Here is a 21,768-nt window from a genome sequence, read left to right on the forward strand (position 1 = left end):
AGCTTTTCTTTATGCCTAAATTAATCTCCATTTCCAAAGTTGAAGCTTATTACTACTTGCACTACCCACAATAGACATGAAGAATATTTTTTCTGTTCCTCTCTCCAGTTCCTTTCTATCATGCCTTTCCTGTTTTAGATTGGATTTAACTTATATTACTTGTATGTTTCATTACAAGTCATATTTAAATCATCATCTCGGGTGATTCTTTTTGTTATTCTCCCCTCTATTTCTTCTAGACAATCCAGCTACTTTGGGAATTCTAGTTCCAAAATCAAATTTAATGTTGCAGGGTAATGCATCTTGAAGCCAGCTACAGCAGAAAGATTATTTACATGTCTACAGGGTATGTTCTCTTTTTTTAAATGCACTAGTTGTCCAGTCTTTTCCTTTCCTGCATGGGATAGAAGACTCCTGTTCAGCTTCATGTGCACGAAAGCCCCCAGATGTTTTATTTCTTGCAGGCAGTTATTCTAGAGTCTGTATTTGTGCCATTGACTACTTCTGCCTGAGTGAAGTATTTTTCACTTCTCTTTGGGGAAATTAATTCTGTTTTTGCAGAACATGTATCCAATATGTTCTGCTCATTTTGAATTTTAGTTCTGTGAGCAAAAATGCTTACTGTTAGCTTCAGCTTGGCAATACCTTTTTATTTCATAACTTCACATTTATTAAAATGATGCCAATATCGCTTATTAAGGAAAATACTGATTTGGCCAACAGTAGATTCCCAGGAATCACAAATCTATATTCTTGTTTATCAGGGAACCATTTTCATCTCTCTCAGTATATTGCTTAACAGGGAACCATTTTTATTTCTCTGAATATATCTGGCCAACTGGTTTTGCTAATTAAGAGTAACTTAATTTAGACTATTTTAAGTCAACTTATGAGAACTTAGAGAACATTATGTATAAGAAGCTTCACTAAAGATTGTTTTTTTCTATTAAACAGGTAAAATCTTGTTTTGCCCCTTTGTCCCCCATAGAAATTGGCTTTAAAAATTGTTTCACTCTTACTAATCATCCCTTCTGCTGATGCTTGCTGTTTTTTGTTTGCTGATATATTCCAATGTTTTTTCTAAAAATGAGTATTAGTCTAACTGATACATATAATTTTCCAGCTTTTTCTACTTTCCAGTTTTCAAGGATAGATAGGTAGCTTGTTTGGTTTTTTCCACAGTCTTCCAGAATCCCATTCATCATGAGGTTTTGAAGTGCCTCTGAAATTGCTTCAGCAAATTCTCTGTACTCCCTGAATTTCATAATTTCAAAATTATTCAAAGCCAGCTAATTAATGGGTGTGTTCCCTAACCTGCTTCCTTTCTTCTATCTTAAATGCATTGATGTTTGTGTTATTTACATCATCTGCCTGATTATATCTAACTCTATTAGTGAAGACTGAAGCAGTAAATGCACAAAAGTTTTTTTTGTGCCATGACTTGATAGCTTTTTTCCTCTTGAATAATGGACCAGCTTTCCTTTGTCTTCCCCTTGCAGTTAATGTTCTTACTGATATTTTTCTTTGTTTACCTTGCATATTTCTTGGTAGTTGTTTCACATTTTGTGCCTTCACTTTTCTCAGTGTGTGCATCTGTCTTCTTTTGTAAGGTTTATGTCTTCTTGCTTTCTGTTTTGTGTAACAAATTATTATCAGTTCATCTAGAGAGACTGATGGATAGTCTGCATTTCGCTATGTTACTGTCCCAAAAGATAGTTTGTTTGTTAGAGATCGTAACTGTATCTGATTTTATTTTTCAGGCAGTTTTTCCTAGATGTGTGTAAGAATTATCTTGGTCTGTTCAGTCTTTATGGTTTGTCAGTGGTGCAGTAGCCCCCACCTTTCTTTCCTCATTGTTATAAAAGAAAATAGAACAAGCAATCAGTAATAGAAAACATGGTAGTCATATATAACAAGTCATATACTTTTATATATTTTTGGAATATGTAAACAAAGATGTAATAATAATAATGACATTTCAGACAAATTTCCTGTCTTCATTTAGTCATATGTGTAGATAGAATATTTATGTCTCTTGATGTATAAAACATGCTGATCAAATAAACAACCCTCATAGCCTCCTTCTTTACAAGTAAGTATATTATCCTAACATTGCAATATAATAGAATGGGATGAGAGGAAATGGCTTCACGCTGTGCCAGAAGAGGTATAGGTTTGGTATTATGAAAAATTTATTCACTGAAAAGGTTGTCCAGCACTGGAGCAGGCTGCCCAGGGAAGTGGTATGTTAACCCTCCCTGGAAATTTTTAAAAGGTATTTAGATGTTGCACTTGGGGACATGGTTTAGTGGTGGACAGTGCAGTTCTGAGTTAATGCTTGTACTTGCTGATCTAAGAGCTGTTTTCTAAGGGGTGGAATTACAGGACTTACCCAAATTTTTAGAAATAGTCAGCATCTCATAATTTCAGGGATATTGGAATTTGAGTCTTCACGATTCTCTGTACTATTCAGTGATACAAACTACCCTACATTATTGAGGGAAATACTAACTATTGTACTTCTATTTCCATATCTTCAGCTCTCAGTCCTAAATAACATAACATATATTTCAATCTATCATCTCAGAACACAGCTACCCACTATAGTTTAGCTATGTTACAGTACTGTGAAATAGATTCCATACAATACCCTATCATATGGGCATTTATATTACCCATTAGTTTTTTATGGAGTCTGCCAGCATTTCTGTTACTGAAACACACATGGCTCAGAAGTAGACTTTTACTTGAAAATGGGGCCACTTTTGCATGATGTAGAAGCTGGTCAAGTTTTTTACAGAATACAATGCTGTTAGCACCTATCCAAGAATCTAGTAGATCTGGTCTTAGATTGAATAGTTTTAAATAGCATAAGCATTCTATCTTGTTCACTCAATTAAATACACCATTTCAAAGTGCTTTTTAATTGCTCACTGTTGCTGTAACAGTGACTGACAAGTGATTTGTACACTGTATTATTTATTATCGCACAGTAAGAAAACTAGAATTTTTGTTCAGATTTTAGCACTTGACACTCAGTGAAAGCAAATCTTCTAAGTCTGCAAATCATCTTTAAAACATTAGATCAAGAAACTAAGTCTAAAGAAGCAATTAAACACCAAACATGGTAGTTAATCACCAACCTCAGTGGGCTCCCACATTAAGATCTGACACACAAATTGCAGTGTGATGTGTGACAGACTGATGAAGCATAATATTCTGGATCAACCTGTAAACTGGCAGACATTCTTGATACAAGTGAGTGAATAGGCTGAGTGTGTCCAGCTGATAGTTGTCTTTCATGTGATGCCAGTAGAAGTCAAATCCTATCAAACAGTAATATTCTTGGATGACTCATTGACAAACTTATCTTTGATAGCAAATACTAGAAGCTGAAGAAAATTTCACTGACTGCCTTCAGAACTGTACTCTGAAAACATGCCATTTAGCTAGTACCTAACTCTACAGGTGCTGTAGTTTCTAAATTCCCAAAGGTGCTCAAAAAGTGTACTTCCATAAATATGTAGGAGCACTTCAATTTCTAATGTTTCAGTTTTTAACTTAACTGTAGTGGTGGTGTGCAAAAATTAGAGGTCCCCATGCCAAAATCTCTTGGATCCTGGTTCTCACAGAGTGTGCTAGATTGATCTCAGTACAAAATACTGTAACAGCCCTAGCTTTTTTTGGAGGCCTCCAAGGAAATGATAGCCTTATTTTGTATACTAGACTATAATACTGAACAGATAAAAAAATGCAGCTGCACTTGCTTTCTACTGTAGGAATTAGATGTGTTTATTTAATAATTTTTAATGCATTCAGCATGAAAATGTAAGCTGCAACTCAAGCAGCTTTGAAAACTTCACACTTTCTTCTCCAAAGTAGATTTCTTTCCTGCTTTCTAAATAATAAAACAAAACTGTTCTCACTGTTAAGCCAAATAATTGATTTCATTTAGATAAGTGTACTTAACACATTATTTGAAAATGCTGTATGTTTTTTTGTCAGCATTTGATTCAGGATCTCTCTGACTAGCTTGGTTTTTCCTTCCTGGGAAGAAGTAATCACTGAGTTCCATAAATGCACAACATGAATGAATTTCCTGTGTGTTTCAGTCAAGGATCAGACGTAGTGCAGCACAACAAAAAAGATCAAGGGCCAGTCACATCAATAAACAATGACTTCTTATCACTATGACCAGTATGAGATTCTAAGCTCAGTCTCCCTTCTAGCCTTTGATATCAAACATCAGGAACTGATTATGTGATAAAAGAGAAATAGATGATCCTACACAGCATTGTTTTATTCAGAGGAACTTATAAATTGTTACTGGGTAATTTCTCTTCTGGTCTGATTACTATTATCTGTGGAGCATTAGTGGAACTAGGCTATTTATTCTGTCCCATGCTGTACTGGAAGCCACTTTGGGACACAGATGGATGCCACAACCTTGTGCCACTTACACATTAACAATGTATTATGTTGCGTGTTATTTTCAATGGATGCTCAAAAGTAACCCTCAGAATTTTTTTAGGACTTTAGTTTTTAAAAAATAAATAATCTTTCTAAGGTGAGATGGATGTGTGTATTTGAAAAGGATATGCTCTGAACAATAGGGTGAGCTGTTTTCTCCATCTTCCACTGAAGGGAGAAGCCTCTGCTGGCCCAAGTGTTGGTAAAACTCAGAGTTCTCTTCACATTCTAGCTAAGTTAGAAAGACCAGAGAACATCAGTGTACAAAAAGGTTCACCTCCAGTGTACTTGGATGTTGCTTAGAAATCTTTCTGTAGAGCTGGCTCAACTTTGTATACAAGCATTCTTAAAAAATTGAAGCGTTATTATTTAACAATCACTGGATTCCTACTTTCATGTCTTGCTCTCCTAGATATTTTGATTGTAGAGCTTCTTAGGAAAATTAACTTTATTTTCTGGAACAGGGAATTACTGCATACCTGGTTTTCTGTCCTAAATTCAGGAAATTACTGGTCTTGCAGCCAGACCCAGAAAAAAAAATCTGGAATCTTAATGTCTATGGAGATCCAGATATTTAGAATAGTTTATTTTAGGTGGATTTTTGGAAATAAAGATTTAGTTCAAAAAGTTGCTTCAAGTGGGACCTCAGTGTAAATAGTAGTTTGCTAGTAAAAGTATCTTAAAGTCAGCAAAGTACTGACTTTTCACTGCATATTGCTTTTCTATGGGAACTATTCTGTGGGAACTATTCTATGGGGGTATATGTATTTCTATGGTATAAATAAAAAAAAAATCATGTCAATATGGTAGATTATTCTTTAGGAAAAAGTGTATTGAAATAGTAGTGCACCGCATCCTTACTGTAGGAGTGGAAAACAGATGTTATTAAATTCTTAAATGGATGGTAACAGACCTGTATATTAAGCAATATGCATTTATTGACATTAAAAGCAAATATATTACTGGTAGATATAAAGTTATTTAACACCTAAAGGTTACCAAACAGTAAAGAATCCTGTAAAATATTCCTCCCTTTTTTATTTCCTCTCCCCTCCCCCAGTGTATTAATTAATAAGGTTATCATTGTGGCAGTTGAAGAACTATGAGCTAGGTAAACTCAGTACTAAATCCACCTAGAACTAAACTCAATTGAATTTGCAGACATTAAGAGTCTGTATTAATCTTCTCTAATTTTAGTCACTATAAAGTAGCTAAAATTCCCTCATATTCAATTGCCTCATTTAGGCTCAGGCTAGTTCATAAAGGAAAGCAATTCCAGAGTTCAACTTATCCCATCCTAAGGTGGATGGTTGCCATAATCAGGATGAATTGTTTGAGTGGGAGCTATGGCTTGCACAGTTAAAGCATCTTTTTAATTACTCAGTAACCTTAGATTTGCCTCAGGGATAAAACATGAGGAGGTGCCTGTCCGATTATCTGCTGATTATCCAAATAGTTAGGATAGGTAAAGTGTTTGACTTCTGTATGGCTAAAGTAAGGTGAAATAAATTCTGCTTTAAACTTTGAAAAAATGACATTTTGGCAGTAATTGTCTCATTATTTTGATATTACAAATTACAATATTATTCATATAAAAATATTATTCACTTTATTTTTCCCCCATCCCAGAATACTGTTAAGAAAGAATACATCTGAATTGTTCTTACCTGCCCTTATAACCTAAGCCATACAGTAGTACTTATTTGTTTACTTATTTATTATTGAAAAGTATTGATTTGGTGAGATTGTAGCAGCAAGTTATAAATGATGCATAAACTGCATCAACAGATAAAAGAGAGAATAAACCAGAGCTTTGCAATTTTAGAGTTGTGGTTTTATTTATTGTGGGTTTAGAAAAGCTAAAACCAGTAAAGCCCATGAAGCAGGAAACATTCTACTTGAAATAGAAAAAAAAATATTTTATATAGATTTTTTTTTTTTGCCTTTTTTCATTACTCCTCTGAGTCCTTTTTTGTATGTGCCATCTATAAAGACATATGACTGTAATATGAGTGGTCACAGACCTGTGTCTGCTCAGTGGAAGAGTTTGTGGTATGGTGCGTTTTTCCACAAAAAAATATGTATGGGTGTCATCTTTTCTCATGTAGATAAAAGTTTACTAAGGCCCATATTTTCAGTTGATCCACAATGACTCTTATAATGCTACTTCTTTTTTTCATGCTTCCTAAATAACCCATGATTATGGCTCATGCTGTACAGAAAGCCAGTTAATTTATGCACGTGTAACCAAACCATGCAGCAAAATGTCAGGTGAGAAAAAAAATGTGAAAAATCTTAATGATAGGAATAAGTCAGAGAATCTAATAAATAATGGTTTAAAAATGTTCTCATACTCAGCTTCACATAGGTAATGCTCATTGAAGCTTCCAAAGCACACTTCTGAAGTGCTGTTCCTTGTACACATGCTCTGTTTTCGAGCCTCCTACTATGTGACTAGTTGCATCTTTATTTTAGGGTAGCATTAGGCTATATTAAGGTATAATGATTTGCATTATCTGCCAGCTGGAAGAGAAAGGGATGCCTTCCTTGCTGTTTGCTCTGAGTCAAATGACCAGTTTCTGAGGGTAATTTCTTATCTTCAAGAAGGATAGTCATCCATCAGCAGTCATACTGGTTTGAGGAGTCTTCTTCAACCACTAAGAGCAATACATAAGAGTCTCAAGAAAGGACAGGATGTTCCTGTATCTGTGCTGTAAATGTCATCCCACTAAGACCCACTAATAAAGAGAGGAAGGGAATTATTTCTCAGAACATTCCTATAATATTAAATATGCACAAACTACCCATATGAACTTCTCATCGCAGAAGAGAATAGCAGGGCACTTATAAGAGACTCGAGAGACTGAGAAGTTCCCTGCTGTTCACCTTCCTCTTATTTTCACAGTATATTATTTGCTAATTTGGAAATATAATCATTCCTGCATGCATGGGATTTGAGAAGGGAGTTTCTTATTGCTTTAAAGACAGTTGATTTTCACGGTTATGGTTTTAGATCTTTTGTGTATCCTGTGTTCAGAGTAACAGTCTGTGTTCAAGAGCTGGGATTATCACTCATCCTCCCTCAGGATTAAAGTAGGCCTAATTTCCATGGCTTTCTTTTAAAAGAAACATACCATTGGAATTGAAATGGAAATTTTCTCTCACTGGATGGTCACAGCTGATCGGTGCTCTTGGTTTTCCTTCTCCCATCCCATTCTTCATAGAATCCAGTGTGGAGAAGAGCTGTGGTTCACTTTGTCACTGCTAGGAAAATGGCCAGTTCAGAAAATAGTTTATTATTTGATCTTCTTGTCAAACTGGATTTGGCAGGGAATTAAAAGACATTTGGTACATTGAATGGAAAAGAGAGATGCTACTTCCCGTCTTCATAGACAGCAAATGACTTGTATTTCTTTTCTCTCCTGTACCTCTGTTATCTGTTTGATCTCTGTTAGTAGAGGGTGAAGGAGCTCTGTGAGGAGTTCTGAAACTATATACAATATTCAGAAGTTAAATGAAAGGTACACAAGGGGAAGAAAATACTACAGCACTGCCCTCAACATTACAGGAGGAAGATTGCCCAGAACTGAATGTCTGCTGCATCGGCATTGCTAACTGCACGGGTCTCAAGAAATATCAGACTGCAGGCCAAATAATACAGTGTGGCTCATCTCCACACCACTTAGGACTTCTTTCTAGAGCAGAAAGAATTTTCATGTACTGTTTGACTGTGTGTGCACAATTGATTTTACATATGTTTTAAATGCATGTTTTTAGTCTGCAATAATAGGATGGCTGCACTGCACACACCAAAATAAAACCAAGGTACTTTGCTATATGCCATGGGTTGTCAGAATTATAAAGGGAATGGGAAGCTTTAAGGAGCAATATTGAAAGAGTGTGGAGAGTGCTGAAGCTTACACAGTTTCAACTATGCTGTTTTTTCAAAGTGGTCTCTGTAGTAAGCCTGTCTGTAGAACCACACAGGCATTCTTGGAAAGAACTAGTAGGAGTGATCTGAAACAAACCTGGGAGTAAGCTATTAATCATATGTCCTGTGGTAAATATGCATAAATAAAAGAAGATGCATACACATTTATCTCATGTGACTACTAGGTCAACATTAGACTAAGTGGCATCAAAGAAAATGGAACATGACGTCCAACTTGCAGAGGCATATTTTTCATATTTTTCATATTTGTCATATTTTTTCATATTTACAGGATGTATATATTTTTTAAGAGTTCAATAACTTTACCAGAAATTTATTATATTATATAGATTGCATTCATGCAGTGGAAGTTAGATGAATACATAATATAAAATATTTTATCTACTTGCAAGAAAATAGTCTCTGGACAAGTAAACCTCTGGAGCAAACAGAGTTTGATCTAATTTTCTACAGCAGGAATTCAGATACAGCTCTTCCAAGACTACAATATGGAAGTTATAAGTAAATTTGTAGCTGAGATAACCAAGATATACATGTGAAATAGCACAACTAATGCTGATCAGTATAATAGAGTGGATTGATGAGTTTGTCACCATCGGCTCCCTCAGTACAAAATTGAGAGAGGCACTTTTTTGGCATGATTCATGCATGCATAAATATTTTTACATTATTCATTTTCCCATAAACATCTGAAATATGTCAAATGAATCATACCTTAAACACCCCATAAGTTTCTACTGTTGAGAAAAAAAGAATATGGTATTTAGCTGAGGTTGTAGCTGAGATGAATCACTATCTTGTGTACTTATGTGACAGTGTGATAAACAGATGTGATCTTTATCTGCTGTCTTGAGGATTTTGAGCTTGGCACTGTTATTATTTAGTGGATATCAACTGCTTTCATCAGTATTGACATGCATGCATTCAAAGATATATATGAACTGGACAATATAAAACTGAAAGTTCTAAATGAACCTTTTACCTTGTATTACAGAGGTAAAATGTGTTTTAATAGATGATATCACAATATATGATACTCCAGGGGCATAAATCAGATTCTCAGCAGAGCCATTAAAAAAAGGAGGAAAGGGGAAAATGTTCCCACATTTCTTATCAGGATCCCCTAGAAACATATAGTTTTGTTCAAGGCCATCTATCACCCATGTTGATCAGTCTGTTATCAGGTAAAGCACCCGTGTGTACAGCTGTGGAGCAGCATTTGTAAGATGTAAGCATGTTCACTTCAGAATTGTTTTCCACGTGGTTTTCATTGATTGGTTTCTTTTGTCAATATACACATTCTGAAGTGTCCTAGTACTTGTCTTTGGATTTCTAGATGTAACAAAAGACTGAAAAGGGTGAGTGTTTTATTTTTTGTTAAACAGAAAAGGAGGAAACTGGAGCATTTTAGACTTCTTGGCCTAATTTCAATTATTGGGAATAAAAAAATGAATTATTTAGAAGCTAAAAACAAGAATGTACCAAACAATAACAATGAAACTATATTTACTGGCAACAAGTTGGGTTAAACTAATCTAATTTCCATGTAGGGAAATGGTCCAAAATATGGGTATGTGAGAAGCACAGGTCTTAAGGCAACTGGCTTTCCTAAGTCGCTTTATGATCTTCAACGTGGCATTCACATAAGTAATTTGGGAATGATCTTGATTAAATTACCACTAAACAGATGTTAAAGTTTTTGTAAATGTTAATTTGATTGGTTAGCAAGTGTTCACAGTCAGAATAGAAAAAGGCACTTCACATGTGGTTCTTAGGCAGGTACAGACACCATTTTCACCCCTGTGTTGAATGGTGAAATAATCAGTGTTCTCTCAGTGAGGGAGGGCAGTAAGAGCTCTTTCATAGGCTGGAAAATATTTTGAGCTAGAATTCAAAATGGGGAAGTGTATGGGTTCTGCACTGAGGCAGGAATAAGATTGAGTTGAAGACTGAAAGAAGACTGGCTCAGCAGTTGCTCTGTTGAAATTATGTATAAAGCTTAGTGTTTCCCACAGTAAACATGACTTAGAGAAACCATGCAATTCTGAAGTAGTTTAGCAAAACATTTTCATAGCAGCTAGTCAGGCAGAGCTGAATTTGGAACTCCTAAACATCCAGCTTGTCCACTTAAACACATAACTTGGGCAATTTAGACTTCCTTTTGGTAGTATTTAGAATTAAGTTCAACTACATAGGGGCAGAATGTACTCCCCTTATAACTGAAAGAAGATTGATCATTTTATAAAAAGAAAAGATTTTAAACAGTTTTCAGGAGTAAGATTCATCTCCCATTTTCTCTGATCTAATCACCCTCTGTCTCTGTATAAATAGAGGAGAAAAACAGTGTGATTCATCTTTACTTCCATGTGGACATCTAAACTAGGTCAGATGAATCATGCCATCATTCTCTCTACTGGCAGCTGTGATGTGGACAAATCTGCTTTGGAGATGTGTATGGTCTTTAGAGATGTCTACTGTCATTTGCAGAGGATCTAATCTGAAATAACTAAGAGGAGGAAGAAGAAAATAATTTGTTCTCATTGGTAAAAGCAGATGAGAGTATGGTGAAGCACTGGAATGATTTTCTTGAACGTTGTGGCTTCTCTCTTAATGTTCATATTTTAAGGATAGTTTAGATTAAGATGTTAAAATATAAGGTCATAAATCTAGTTGAACCTGCCCTGGGTTTAATGGATGGATTATAACACATCTCAAGTGTCTTCTAGCCCTGTGTTTCTACATGGTTTCATTCTTAGTGATGTATCTTCCGGTTCTATGTAATCTAAGATACGTAACTGTAAAGGGAGTGGAGAGGTAACAATCCAGTTTTGAGTGATTCCAGAAATGCATACCCTTTGTCACATTGCACGATGGGGCAAATCATATGATGGGATAGAAAATACTGTGGGCTTGTAGTTTGGAAGAGACACATATTTCCATAAGCTAGTATCTCCAGCTCTTTCCAGGAAAGCATTACATGCCTTGAGAATGTGTGAGTCAGCACTGCTGCAACAGCACTTGCAGGACAGGGCTTAGCAGAGCATCTGTCGGGGTGAAAGCAAGTAAAGCTATGCTGTGAAAGTAGGTAATGTGCTGATTATACTCATAATCTGTCTGAAATGAAAAAAAGCATCATTTAAAAAGGCAAATTATCTTTTGTGTATTTGAAAAGAACTTGGTGAAGTCTAACGACCATTAAGATACAAATTTTGAGAGAATAATGATATTCAGCCCATACTCCACCGATATTTATGCAATTACACAGTAAGAAATTGATATGCATTTAAATCTAACATCGGTGGTTCTCTGATCCATTGAGTGAGCTCTGACTAAACATTAATAGTTTGGTGAGACATTAATAATGTGGTAAAACATTAATAATGTGATAAAACATTAATAATAGGTGACATAATAATCTCATTTAAAATATATAGATGTACTGGTATTTAAGAAGAGGATGTAAAAAAATTTTCAGAGTAGTCTGCTTCTTGAAAACGTGTGCACACTATAGAAAGAAATACAGACTAAGTAAAGAAATCCAGGTTTGACTTCTTCCCTGTTGCCATGAGGTCAGAGAGCTGGACTGAAAAATCAGATGGGAGATCCTTTGTTCTGCTGCCTCAGCAGAGGGAGGGCGTGGAGATCCATGGCCTGCAGGAGACAGAAGAGGTCTCAGTGGGACCTAAACAATTCTTCTATTCTTTCATTCTAAGTGCCAAAGCTACTAGCAACTATGGATCATTTAACATGTATTATTTAATCCTTATTTTCTAAAGAATGTGTCATTAGTTAGTGTAGAAATCAATTGTATTAAAATCAGGATTCATACTGGATAAGGAAGGATGAATCGAAGTAGAGTGAACTGTTCCAGTCCATGTCAATATTTGATTTTAAGATGTTATCATCAAAAGCAGCTACACAGAATATTCTGTGCATTTGTTGTTTTAGAAGCAATTACTCTTTCTTGGGATTTCCCTAGAGTACAAATATCTTCTGAATTTCACTTAACTTAGATGAGTTTGTATACTGAAACTGTATGTCTTTTCCTAACCAGTTTAGAAAACTGGAGTTTTCTATTTTTGACAGGTGCTATTTTCTGCTTCTAATTATGAGAGAGAACATTTTGCTGCTTGGTTATCTACTTCCTTTAAGTTTCTACCTTGTCAAGTGAGAAATGCTACATTTACTTAACTGTCTGAAACTTGGAAAGGCATCCTTCATTCTTTTTGAGAGCATGTGCCAAAATAGGTACTGAAATACATGGTGTAGACCAAATGCTTTTTGTATCACCTGGGTTAAGCAGCATTTTGCACATATTACTAATCACTAACAGTGATTAGGTCACTAATCACCAATATACCAGAGCTATGCGGAGGGACATGCTATACAGAGGGGCATTTCTTCTTGATATCCAATATTTACAGAGGAACATGGAACTAACTTCAGTACAGTATAGATGCAGTCATAAAATTCATTATTCCTTAGTCTTCCATGAAAATAATGGATTTTTTTATGAAATGCAGACTTAAGGACGTTTTCATCTTTTTTTTTTTTTTACCTCAGTAAATTTGAAGTTAACCAAAGTGATTTGAAAGATAATAAATGCATCTAATCCCTTACCACGCTCTCTGGAGGATCTTTGAAACCCATTACATGTAGTCATACGTCACGTAAACAATCTCCTTAAATTCCTTTCACTGACTGGTCTGATAATTTTAGTGTGGAATTCCTCAGACTACCAGATGCAGGAATTCACCAAATGTCAACCAACACTTAGAAAAAAGCTGTGAGATTAAATATTCAGTGATAGAAAATGAATATATTTACTTGTTTGATGTGCAAGAAATGTTGATCTGTAGTGTTGCATGTGCTAGAATCTGATTAAAATTTCACTTTAATTTGTATTAAAAAAAATCCAGCTTATTGAAGATGAGTATTGTCACCATAAAACTGGGAAAATTGGAAAAAAAATAAATAGAAAGTCAGGTTGTAAACTTCTAAACAGAAAGACAAAAGCTTCATCTGATGTCAGTCATCATCATAGCTGTATGGAAATCTTCCTGAGGTTGTTCTTTCTTTTCAAGTGTAATTTCTCTGTGATTCTTTAATAATTAATTCCTATCAAGTTACCATGTATAAACATAATGCTCTGGCAGCTCCCTGGAACCAACCATATATTTCATTCTAAGAAAAGCAGACTACAGGTGTGAAGAGGGAAAAAAAGATTTGCCTAAGTGCATAAGAACTTTGTACTTTATCTACCATTAAGACCACTTTATAGAAGCACGATCATCTCAGCTCTTTATTTGTATAAATTGCAGTACTGAATTATGTTTAAGGACACTTCCCTTAATATCAGTTCACTACAGAAATCTTAGGGCTTTAGTGTCGCATCCCTTTATAGTAAAAGGGAGAGGAACAAGCACTTCCAGTGAGCACTTCATCTCAACCTAAAGTAGTCATCTAAAGTCAGAGAGATGAATCATGTCTTAGAAGTGCTTCTTAACTCACATATACAGAGTTTGAAAATTATGTGAAATGAATTTATCCTTCTAATCTCTTAATTTTCTGGCCCTTCTATCTCAACATCATCCTGGTATAAATTCTGAATAATACTATTTTTATACATCTGAGATGACTTGCTGTCCTTATTTATTATGGCAAATAGGTAAAAATGGATATCTTAAATCAGTGTCAATTTAATGTCTTTTTGCAAACCATGCACAGCATTTTACATCAAAATATTTTCAAACAATTTTGTTATAAGATACCAGTTTTAAAGCTCTGATTCCCTGGAGTGCCCTGCTTGCAACTCTGATCATATTTTGTTCCACGGCAGTAAGCAATCTCTTCAGAATTCAGAAATATTTCCTCTGGGAAAGTATTGCCTGGAGAGCAGTGCAAAATCAGAGAGAACATAAGCAGAATCCAAGAGGAAAAAAAAATGGTTTGGTCGAGCTCTGTTAATTGCTAGTTATTTCTTCTTCTGGCACCATAGAAAACAATCTGCTCATGTTGCTTCGAAAATGACAAGATGAATGGTTCCATAGTCATGACTATTAAAAGGATAACAGTAGACTGAAAAGGAAAGATCAGTTTTGAGAAAAAAGTGGAATCACTCCTTATAACTAGATAAAATTATAACCTTGCATTATTCATTCATTCTTTCATTCATACGACAGACATTCAATATTAAAATATGATCTGTCGAGGTAAGATACTTTACATTCCAGTTATGACTTAGGAGTATGTTAAATAGCAAATTCAAAGGCTAGATATTTTAAAATCAACAGCAGCATGTTTCGCTGAAAAGTTCAAAAATAATCTTCTGAATCAATTGTGATGATTTCCTTTAAGTAATAAAAACTAATGTAACTCCAAAGAACTGGATAAAAAATAAATTTATTCCAACATTTTATTGAAAAAAAAAAAATACAACAAAAACCGAAACAAAAAACCAAGCCAACAAAACCCCCCCAAAAACCAAAACCAAACAAACAACCCCAACAAAACCAGAAAAAAACCTACCAAAAAACCCCAAGTAAATTACAAGATTTGGATAATTGTGTCAAATTACAGGAACTTGAGACCTCTTTCATTGTAGGGCCGTTTCTCAAATGCATAGCTGAGAAGATGGAGAAGGAAAGGAAAACACACCTAAATTTTTTGATTTAGAAAGCAAATTCTACATTGCAAAATAGTTTTTGTCAGGTTTAGTTAGCAAAAATTAACACTGTGTGATGATATTGAGTCTATTATAAAACAAGAATGAGAAGTACACTACCAGTTCAGACTAGTGAAAAGATGTAGCACGAAAATGAGTGAAATTCATCTTACCTGGCTTTGGACATTCCTCTACCTTCTGTGTATTGGTTAACTTGGGAATAAGTTTCTTATGAGTCCTCACAATTTCTTTGGGAGGAAAAAAGAAGAACACACCTTACATATGGATTTGAGACAATTTGCTATTTCATTTCAAAGTGCAACAGTTCTTTTTAGTCTAAATAATGCTTATAGCCTGAATTATGTATGATTATGTATGATTGCTAATTACTGTTAATATTCCAACTAAAGCTGTCCTGTGCCAACTTCCTTGTGCCCTGATGCTAAAAAAAAGAACCAACACAACCCCCAGCTAAAAAAAAAATACAATATGACTAAACCAAACTCAAAATCACAGGATATATAGGAAATTCCTTAAGTGTATGAATAATATGCCACTGAACACAGAACAACTTAGGCAATGGTCAGCTAATTCTAATTCATGTTTATTCAATGTTTGTGTTTTTTTCAAAGACAGGTATATTAAATTCAAGACCAAACAAGACCTGGCAAACTCTAAAGTCTGTTTTGAGTACTTTGAGCTATAAAAGCCTGAGGTGCATCGCTATCCTTTGGCAACACAAAGTTGATTATGCTACAGGTTTAATCTGTTATACCTGTTTTCTTACTGACTTCATTGGTGAGTCTGCAGTCTATGAAATGGATTAATTTGAAATATGGGTTATTGAGGAGCAGTTTCAGTGAGTCTCAAATCTATCTGACTGACACTTACCTTATTGACCTCTCTCCCATATAACCTTCACAGGTAATGCCCTAATGAGTTCATTCTTTATAGTTCATTTTTATGTCTTGAAGACATGATTCTTCCAGGTCATTTTTCTGATATGGTAGATGATTCAGGAATTTTGCATTGTATCTGTCACTTTGTAAGTAGGGATAGCTACAATGAATTTCCTACCTATATGTAGTTCTCTGTTTGATGTATTTTAAACAAAGATAGTATGAATGTATTGCTGTGTGGGTGAATTCTTCTCCACTATTTTTTTTTTCATAACTTCTGAATGCCTTTTGCTTACCTGGCTGTTACTTGGACCTCAAACATTTGTTGTAAATCTAGAGGGACAAGGTATGCAAGATACATTTGATTGTGCTATAAATCTTTAGAAGAGGGAGTATGATGCTTCTGGTTTAGTTGTGCTACCCATAAGCAGAAAGAAAATTTACAAGATCACTGAACATCGGTGGCAGCTGGCAAGGTTCCCACAGAGTTTTTTCAATTCATAATAAATTTATAACATTACTAGGTTTTCCAGGTTTGCTTTAGAGATTTAGTTATTGATTCCTTTATATTATGGGCTGATCCTTCAAATAGTCCAGGCTCATCAATTTTGGATCTCCTCTGGACTGTGAAAAGCAGTTTTGCTAAATACAATGTCATAAATCAAGGATGAATTTTAACCTGCTGGTTATAATTTATTGAGTTCTATATGTTACCCTTAGAGTGAATTAATTTATAATATATAATTTAGGCTAGTGAATTATTGCCAAAATATAAGACTTCACAACTTGCTGGACCACTACTAATACTGGATTTTTAATTTATTAGACTATCTCTGCATTAAGTACCATATGTGCTTCAAAAGGTAGTGCTCAGCATTTAGAACCATGCATTTTCTCCTTTAGCAGATTTATAGAACATCTGTGTAAGGAAAGAGTAAACTTAAGAAAATGTAGTTGGATTACAACAGCATGGTTCCATAGATATTTTTTTCAAATTAATATTCTAAGGTACCTATAGTATAATGACACTTTGCCAAAACTATTAAGGATGAGAATTGCAGGGCTGGTTTAAAATCTAATCCGAATTCTATTTCATTCTGTGCAATATTTCCATTAAATCTGATTAATGTCCAGGAATAAAAAACTGGACTTGTTCTCTTTGTTCTAGTAAACAAGTCACATGTATACTTAGGATTTTTATTTTAAACCCATTTATCCACTGGTCTAATTGATACCTTGGAACTTCTTTGTAATTTAGAACTACCCATGGCTCTAAGGAACTGAAAGGCTAAAGGAAGAGAGCAAATCCTTTAAAACAATGACCTGATAGTTATTTTTACATCACTTTGTAATCACTTTGTTAAACACAGTATTATCAAAAAATAATGTATATATGTATTGGTATGAAGTATCAGCTGAAAAAATGCTAAAAAAAACCAAAAAAAAAGCTAAAAAACCAACTTATTTGAAAAAACAAACAAGTTCTCATCTACAAATTTCCTAGCCTCATGTCTTGTTCTTAGTAAAATCAGGAAGAGAAATACTACTGTAAAATGAATTGGTTAAAATACTGACAACCCTGAAATTTGATTTAGGAGTGTACAAACAACTGTTTTAATTGTCACCAAAGAAAAACAAAATTGACATGTCATCTGTGGAAAACACTAGAAATTATTAATAGTAGGGTTGCACAAAGTATCTATAGGATATTGTATAGCAGTTAATATTAATATCTCATAAATTATGGAGATATGAGACGCTGGCCCTGAAGATTAAAAAAAAAATTGATAACAATAAAAATAGCTTGTCTAGCTCATCTTAGTTATACTTAAAATGTATTTTATATGTATTAGTTTATACTGATTGAAAACTCATCACTTCTTTTATGTTGCTGAGTAATTAATGCTGATTATGTTAGTCTCAGCCCATAGATTTAAAAGATAAACACATTGCTCTACTTTGCAGTATTGAACCAGTATAACTTGATTTGTCACTGAAGTTTCAGAATGTGTTGTAAATGACATAGATTGCCATCATAAGGTATTCACAGGAGCTATTCAGTATTGGAGGTGAACATAGGTGTGATTCGCTGTCTGTCAGCAAATTTGCTGAGAGCAAAACAAATCTCTGAAATAGCCATGGTTATAAAGTAGAAAATGTGCTAGTAGAAAAAAAAAAAAAACAAATTCTGTAAGAAATCCTAAAATGACAATTAAACAACATGATGCAGAATTATAAATACAAGTGGCCAGTATCATCACATTCTATTTAGAAAGGCACAAAGTCAGTAAATTACGTAGTTGCTTATTGTACTCATTCATCTGGGGGTTGCTGAGGCCCCAGCAATATAGTTCAATATTGAAGATTTGTTATTGTTTAGACCAGGTTGTAAAATCTATTGATTGTCCATATGCAGCATGATATATTCTTTGAACTAATATTTGTGCACTTGGTAATAGGATACTGCAGCCATGGATTGTAAAAGACATTTTAGATCACAGACTTTATGGTTTCCATCTAGGAAAAGTAATAATAAAAAAAGCTTTAATATTCTTCACATTTTATTATTTTAAGCCATCTAAACCAAGAATCAATTTTGCTTAATTTTTTTGGTCTTCGCTTTTCTGAGCTGTTCCAGGATTGTATATGAAGGAGTGTCAAGTCTGTGATAAATATATATCTAGGATTTAGTTCAGTGGTCTCAGCATAGCCATCTAGTACCATTTTAAATGCAAAATGTTTATAAAGAGCCTACAGATATGACACAAGACCTGCAGAACACATATGCCCTTTTGGACAGAGAAATCAAAAATGGCATCTACCACTAAAAATGCTATCAAACAATCTTAGGTGACTAAATAAAGTTTCTGTAGTAGGAATGCTTGTTCTTTGCATTCCTTGTTTCCCCCAATAAAAATGAGATGTATTATAGTTAGATATTTAATAATTTAGGGCTGTAATTTAGTTTCCCATGTTCCTGTGCCTCCATGGGAACTGGATGTCCAAACTGCCTGTACAGCTGGTGGAGATCTCATCCTTCGTTCAGGTGCCTTGAAGTGGGCATCTTGATCAATTTAATCTGCCCTGTCTGATTTGTTATGCCTCATTGTCTGCTCCAGAAGGAAATGGGTCTCCGGTAGCTCAGGGATGACGTGTGAGGGACGGGTGGAGGTGCTGGGAGCTGCAGAGGTACTCAGCTGGCACTACTGCATGTTAACTCACAGGATAAACCCAGGAGGCTTTTCTATGTTGAATAGGTCTCCACTGGTGGGAACATAGCTTCATGAAGGGTACTGACTTTAGGAGTAGGACTTTTGAAACAAACTAATCTGTTTGATTTTTGACATTATCTCTTTGATATTATGATATTTGGCATCTATGCATGATTATAGTGAAATTCACTTAAGGAGAGGTTCATATATGTATGTGATATAGCAATAAAAAAACCAAAAAACCCACACAAGTGGGATGCAGTTTCTGACTCTTTACTGTGAGCTGTCAACACTTTTTTCCTTACTTGTGTGAATGCTAGAAGAATAGAAAAGAGAACAGCAAATTCAATTGAAGAGTGGCATGAAATACGAAACTAAGACTTACAGATAGCAGAGGAATGGTTGTGATTTAGAAGCATGTATCTTTTACTGGAAAAGAGAGACTGATTACAAAGTATATGTGATCTTTTCACAAAGCATGCATTTTCAAAATCTCTGCAGTCAGCAAGAATCCTTGCACTGACCTGAACTGAAAAAACTTTTTCTCAGAATATAAGGCACTTAGGCATGGGTATTTATTAAATATGGGGCAGCCAGTCTTGGTTTTTTTTTACATTTATTCTGGTTTTTCTACTATACCTTTCATTCAGTGACTGACCAGCAGACTTCAGATTGCTTCAGAAATTGCTTGACATAGTTTCACACAATTTGATTCTGCCTGTATTTAACATCACTGTTTAGACAGTATTAACTGTACTTCATGTTTTTCCTTACTTTATTTTTACAACCTTACTTAAAAATAAATGTGAAAAAAATACATGAAAACTTGTAAAACTTGAATTAAAAGTTACTGAGTTGTAGCCATTCTATGTATAAAATGGGTTAATATTTGTAATACGTCTTTCTGTGTTTCTGTTCTCAACTCTAAGCCAAGTTTCTTTTTGATCCATATATTGCTTCATTGCCTTCCCTAAAGTGCAACCTTCTCAGACAGATATAGGGAATTCCTCAATGTAAACACTCTTTTTCTGTTTTGAAAACTGATGTTTTTTCTTACTTGCAAATCATAGGTCAAGTCAGAAGAGGATATTTTTCCAGTATACTTAAACTGCTTTATTAAACACTACTCAGTGTATTTAAGGATTACCACCTAAAGTGTGAAAAGCAAGTTTGTCCATACAGGCTTTATTCATTATCCAGTTCTTGAGGCTCAGCAAGGGATTATCCATCAGTTCCCGAGGAAAACAGTTCTTGACCATACCAATTGCCAGAGCAAACAGCACTGGGTAAAATCATGTTTTCATGTGTGTTTGGAGCATCTGCTTCCTCTGGAAGACACAAAATAAAAACTGATCTTTAAGAGTTATTAAGTTTTAATAGAATTGAATAGTTGTTTATATTGTTTAATGTAATTTTGCTCATCCATTTAGGATGGTAAGAGGAATGACTTGGAGTTACTGAAAGCATTCAGCTGTTTCTTGCAACTTGTAGAATGAGTCGTGAGATGAGAGAGCGTGTGTTTATATACATAGACAGGTATAATAGGACTTTGCTGTATTTTGTAACTTAATAACGAAGCTTACAATTATTTCCTTTTATACTTTTTTTTAAGTTGTGTTTAATGTAACCTGCAAAGAAAATATGGATTATTAATTGTGTGGTAACATTACTTGAAAGGTGCTTCCCTATATAGAATAGACAGTTGTTGTAGTTTATGAGAATTTTGTCTCCTCAAAAATTCTAATGCAAAAATTAATTGGGGATATATGTAAGTTGTCCTAATGTAATTGTTTTATGTTCTTACTCTAATTTCTTTTTTTTTAAACCTTAAAAATAATGATTGATTGATTGATTGATTGATTTATTGCAGAAACCTTTGAAATGCTCATCAGACTGGCTGAGAATTACACAAGCACACTTTTCTGCAATGCGTATAGAAACATGGCTGCTGACGCTACTGTGCACGTGCAGGAGTTTTTCACAGATGTTGGGCTTTTCTTATTTGGCACAGATATCAGTGCAGAGGAATTTGTGAATAGATTTTTTGACACCCTGTTTCCAGTAGTCTACAACCATGTGATTAACCCTGGTCCGACTGACATTTCCCTGGAATACGCGGAGTGCCTCCGAGCGGCAAGAGGAGACATCAGGCCCTTTGGCAACGTTCCCAAAAAGGCTGTAGGACAAATGGGAAGATCACTCTTACCCAGCCGGACTTTCTTGCAGGCTCTGAATTCGGGGATTGAAGTGATCAATACAACAGATCACCTGCACTTCTCCAGAGACTGCAGCAGAGCTTTGCTGAGAATGCAGTACTGCCCCCACTGCCAGGGGCTGATGCTGAGCAAGCCCTGCATGGGCTACTGCCTCAACATCATCCGAGGCTGCCTGGCTGACCTAGCAGAAGTTGATCTCCACTGGCGGGGGTACATCCAGTCCCTGGAGGAGCTCTCAGGAGCCCTGAGTGGAGCACAGGGCATCGAGCACGTGCTGCTGAACTTCCATTCCCTTGTTCATGACGCTCTGGTACAGGCTCGGATCAACGGGCGAGAATTATCTGAGCAGGTAAGA

General features: G+C 35.0%; 1 protein-coding gene across 8 annotated transcripts in view; it reads left to right on the top strand.

Annotated features, from left to right (window-relative positions):
* The window catches only part of GPC5 (glypican 5), a 577,648-nt gene that overhangs the window by 68,649 nt on the left and 487,231 nt on the right, over positions 1-21,768 (top strand). For all 8 annotated transcript variants that reach the window (XM_068182437.1, XM_068182440.1, XM_068182438.1 and 5 more), the window contains exon 3: positions 21,068-21,762. In XM_068182437.1, coding sequence (XP_068038538.1) covers positions 21,068-21,762 — 695 coding nt within the window. The remainder of the gene's footprint in view (positions 1-21,067; positions 21,763-21,768) is intronic.

The sequence above is a fragment of the Anomalospiza imberbis genome, chromosome 2 (assembly GCF_031753505.1).
Source record: "Anomalospiza imberbis isolate Cuckoo-Finch-1a 21T00152 chromosome 2, ASM3175350v1, whole genome shotgun sequence".
Classification (NCBI taxonomy): Eukaryota; Metazoa; Chordata; class Aves; order Passeriformes; family Viduidae; genus Anomalospiza; species Anomalospiza imberbis.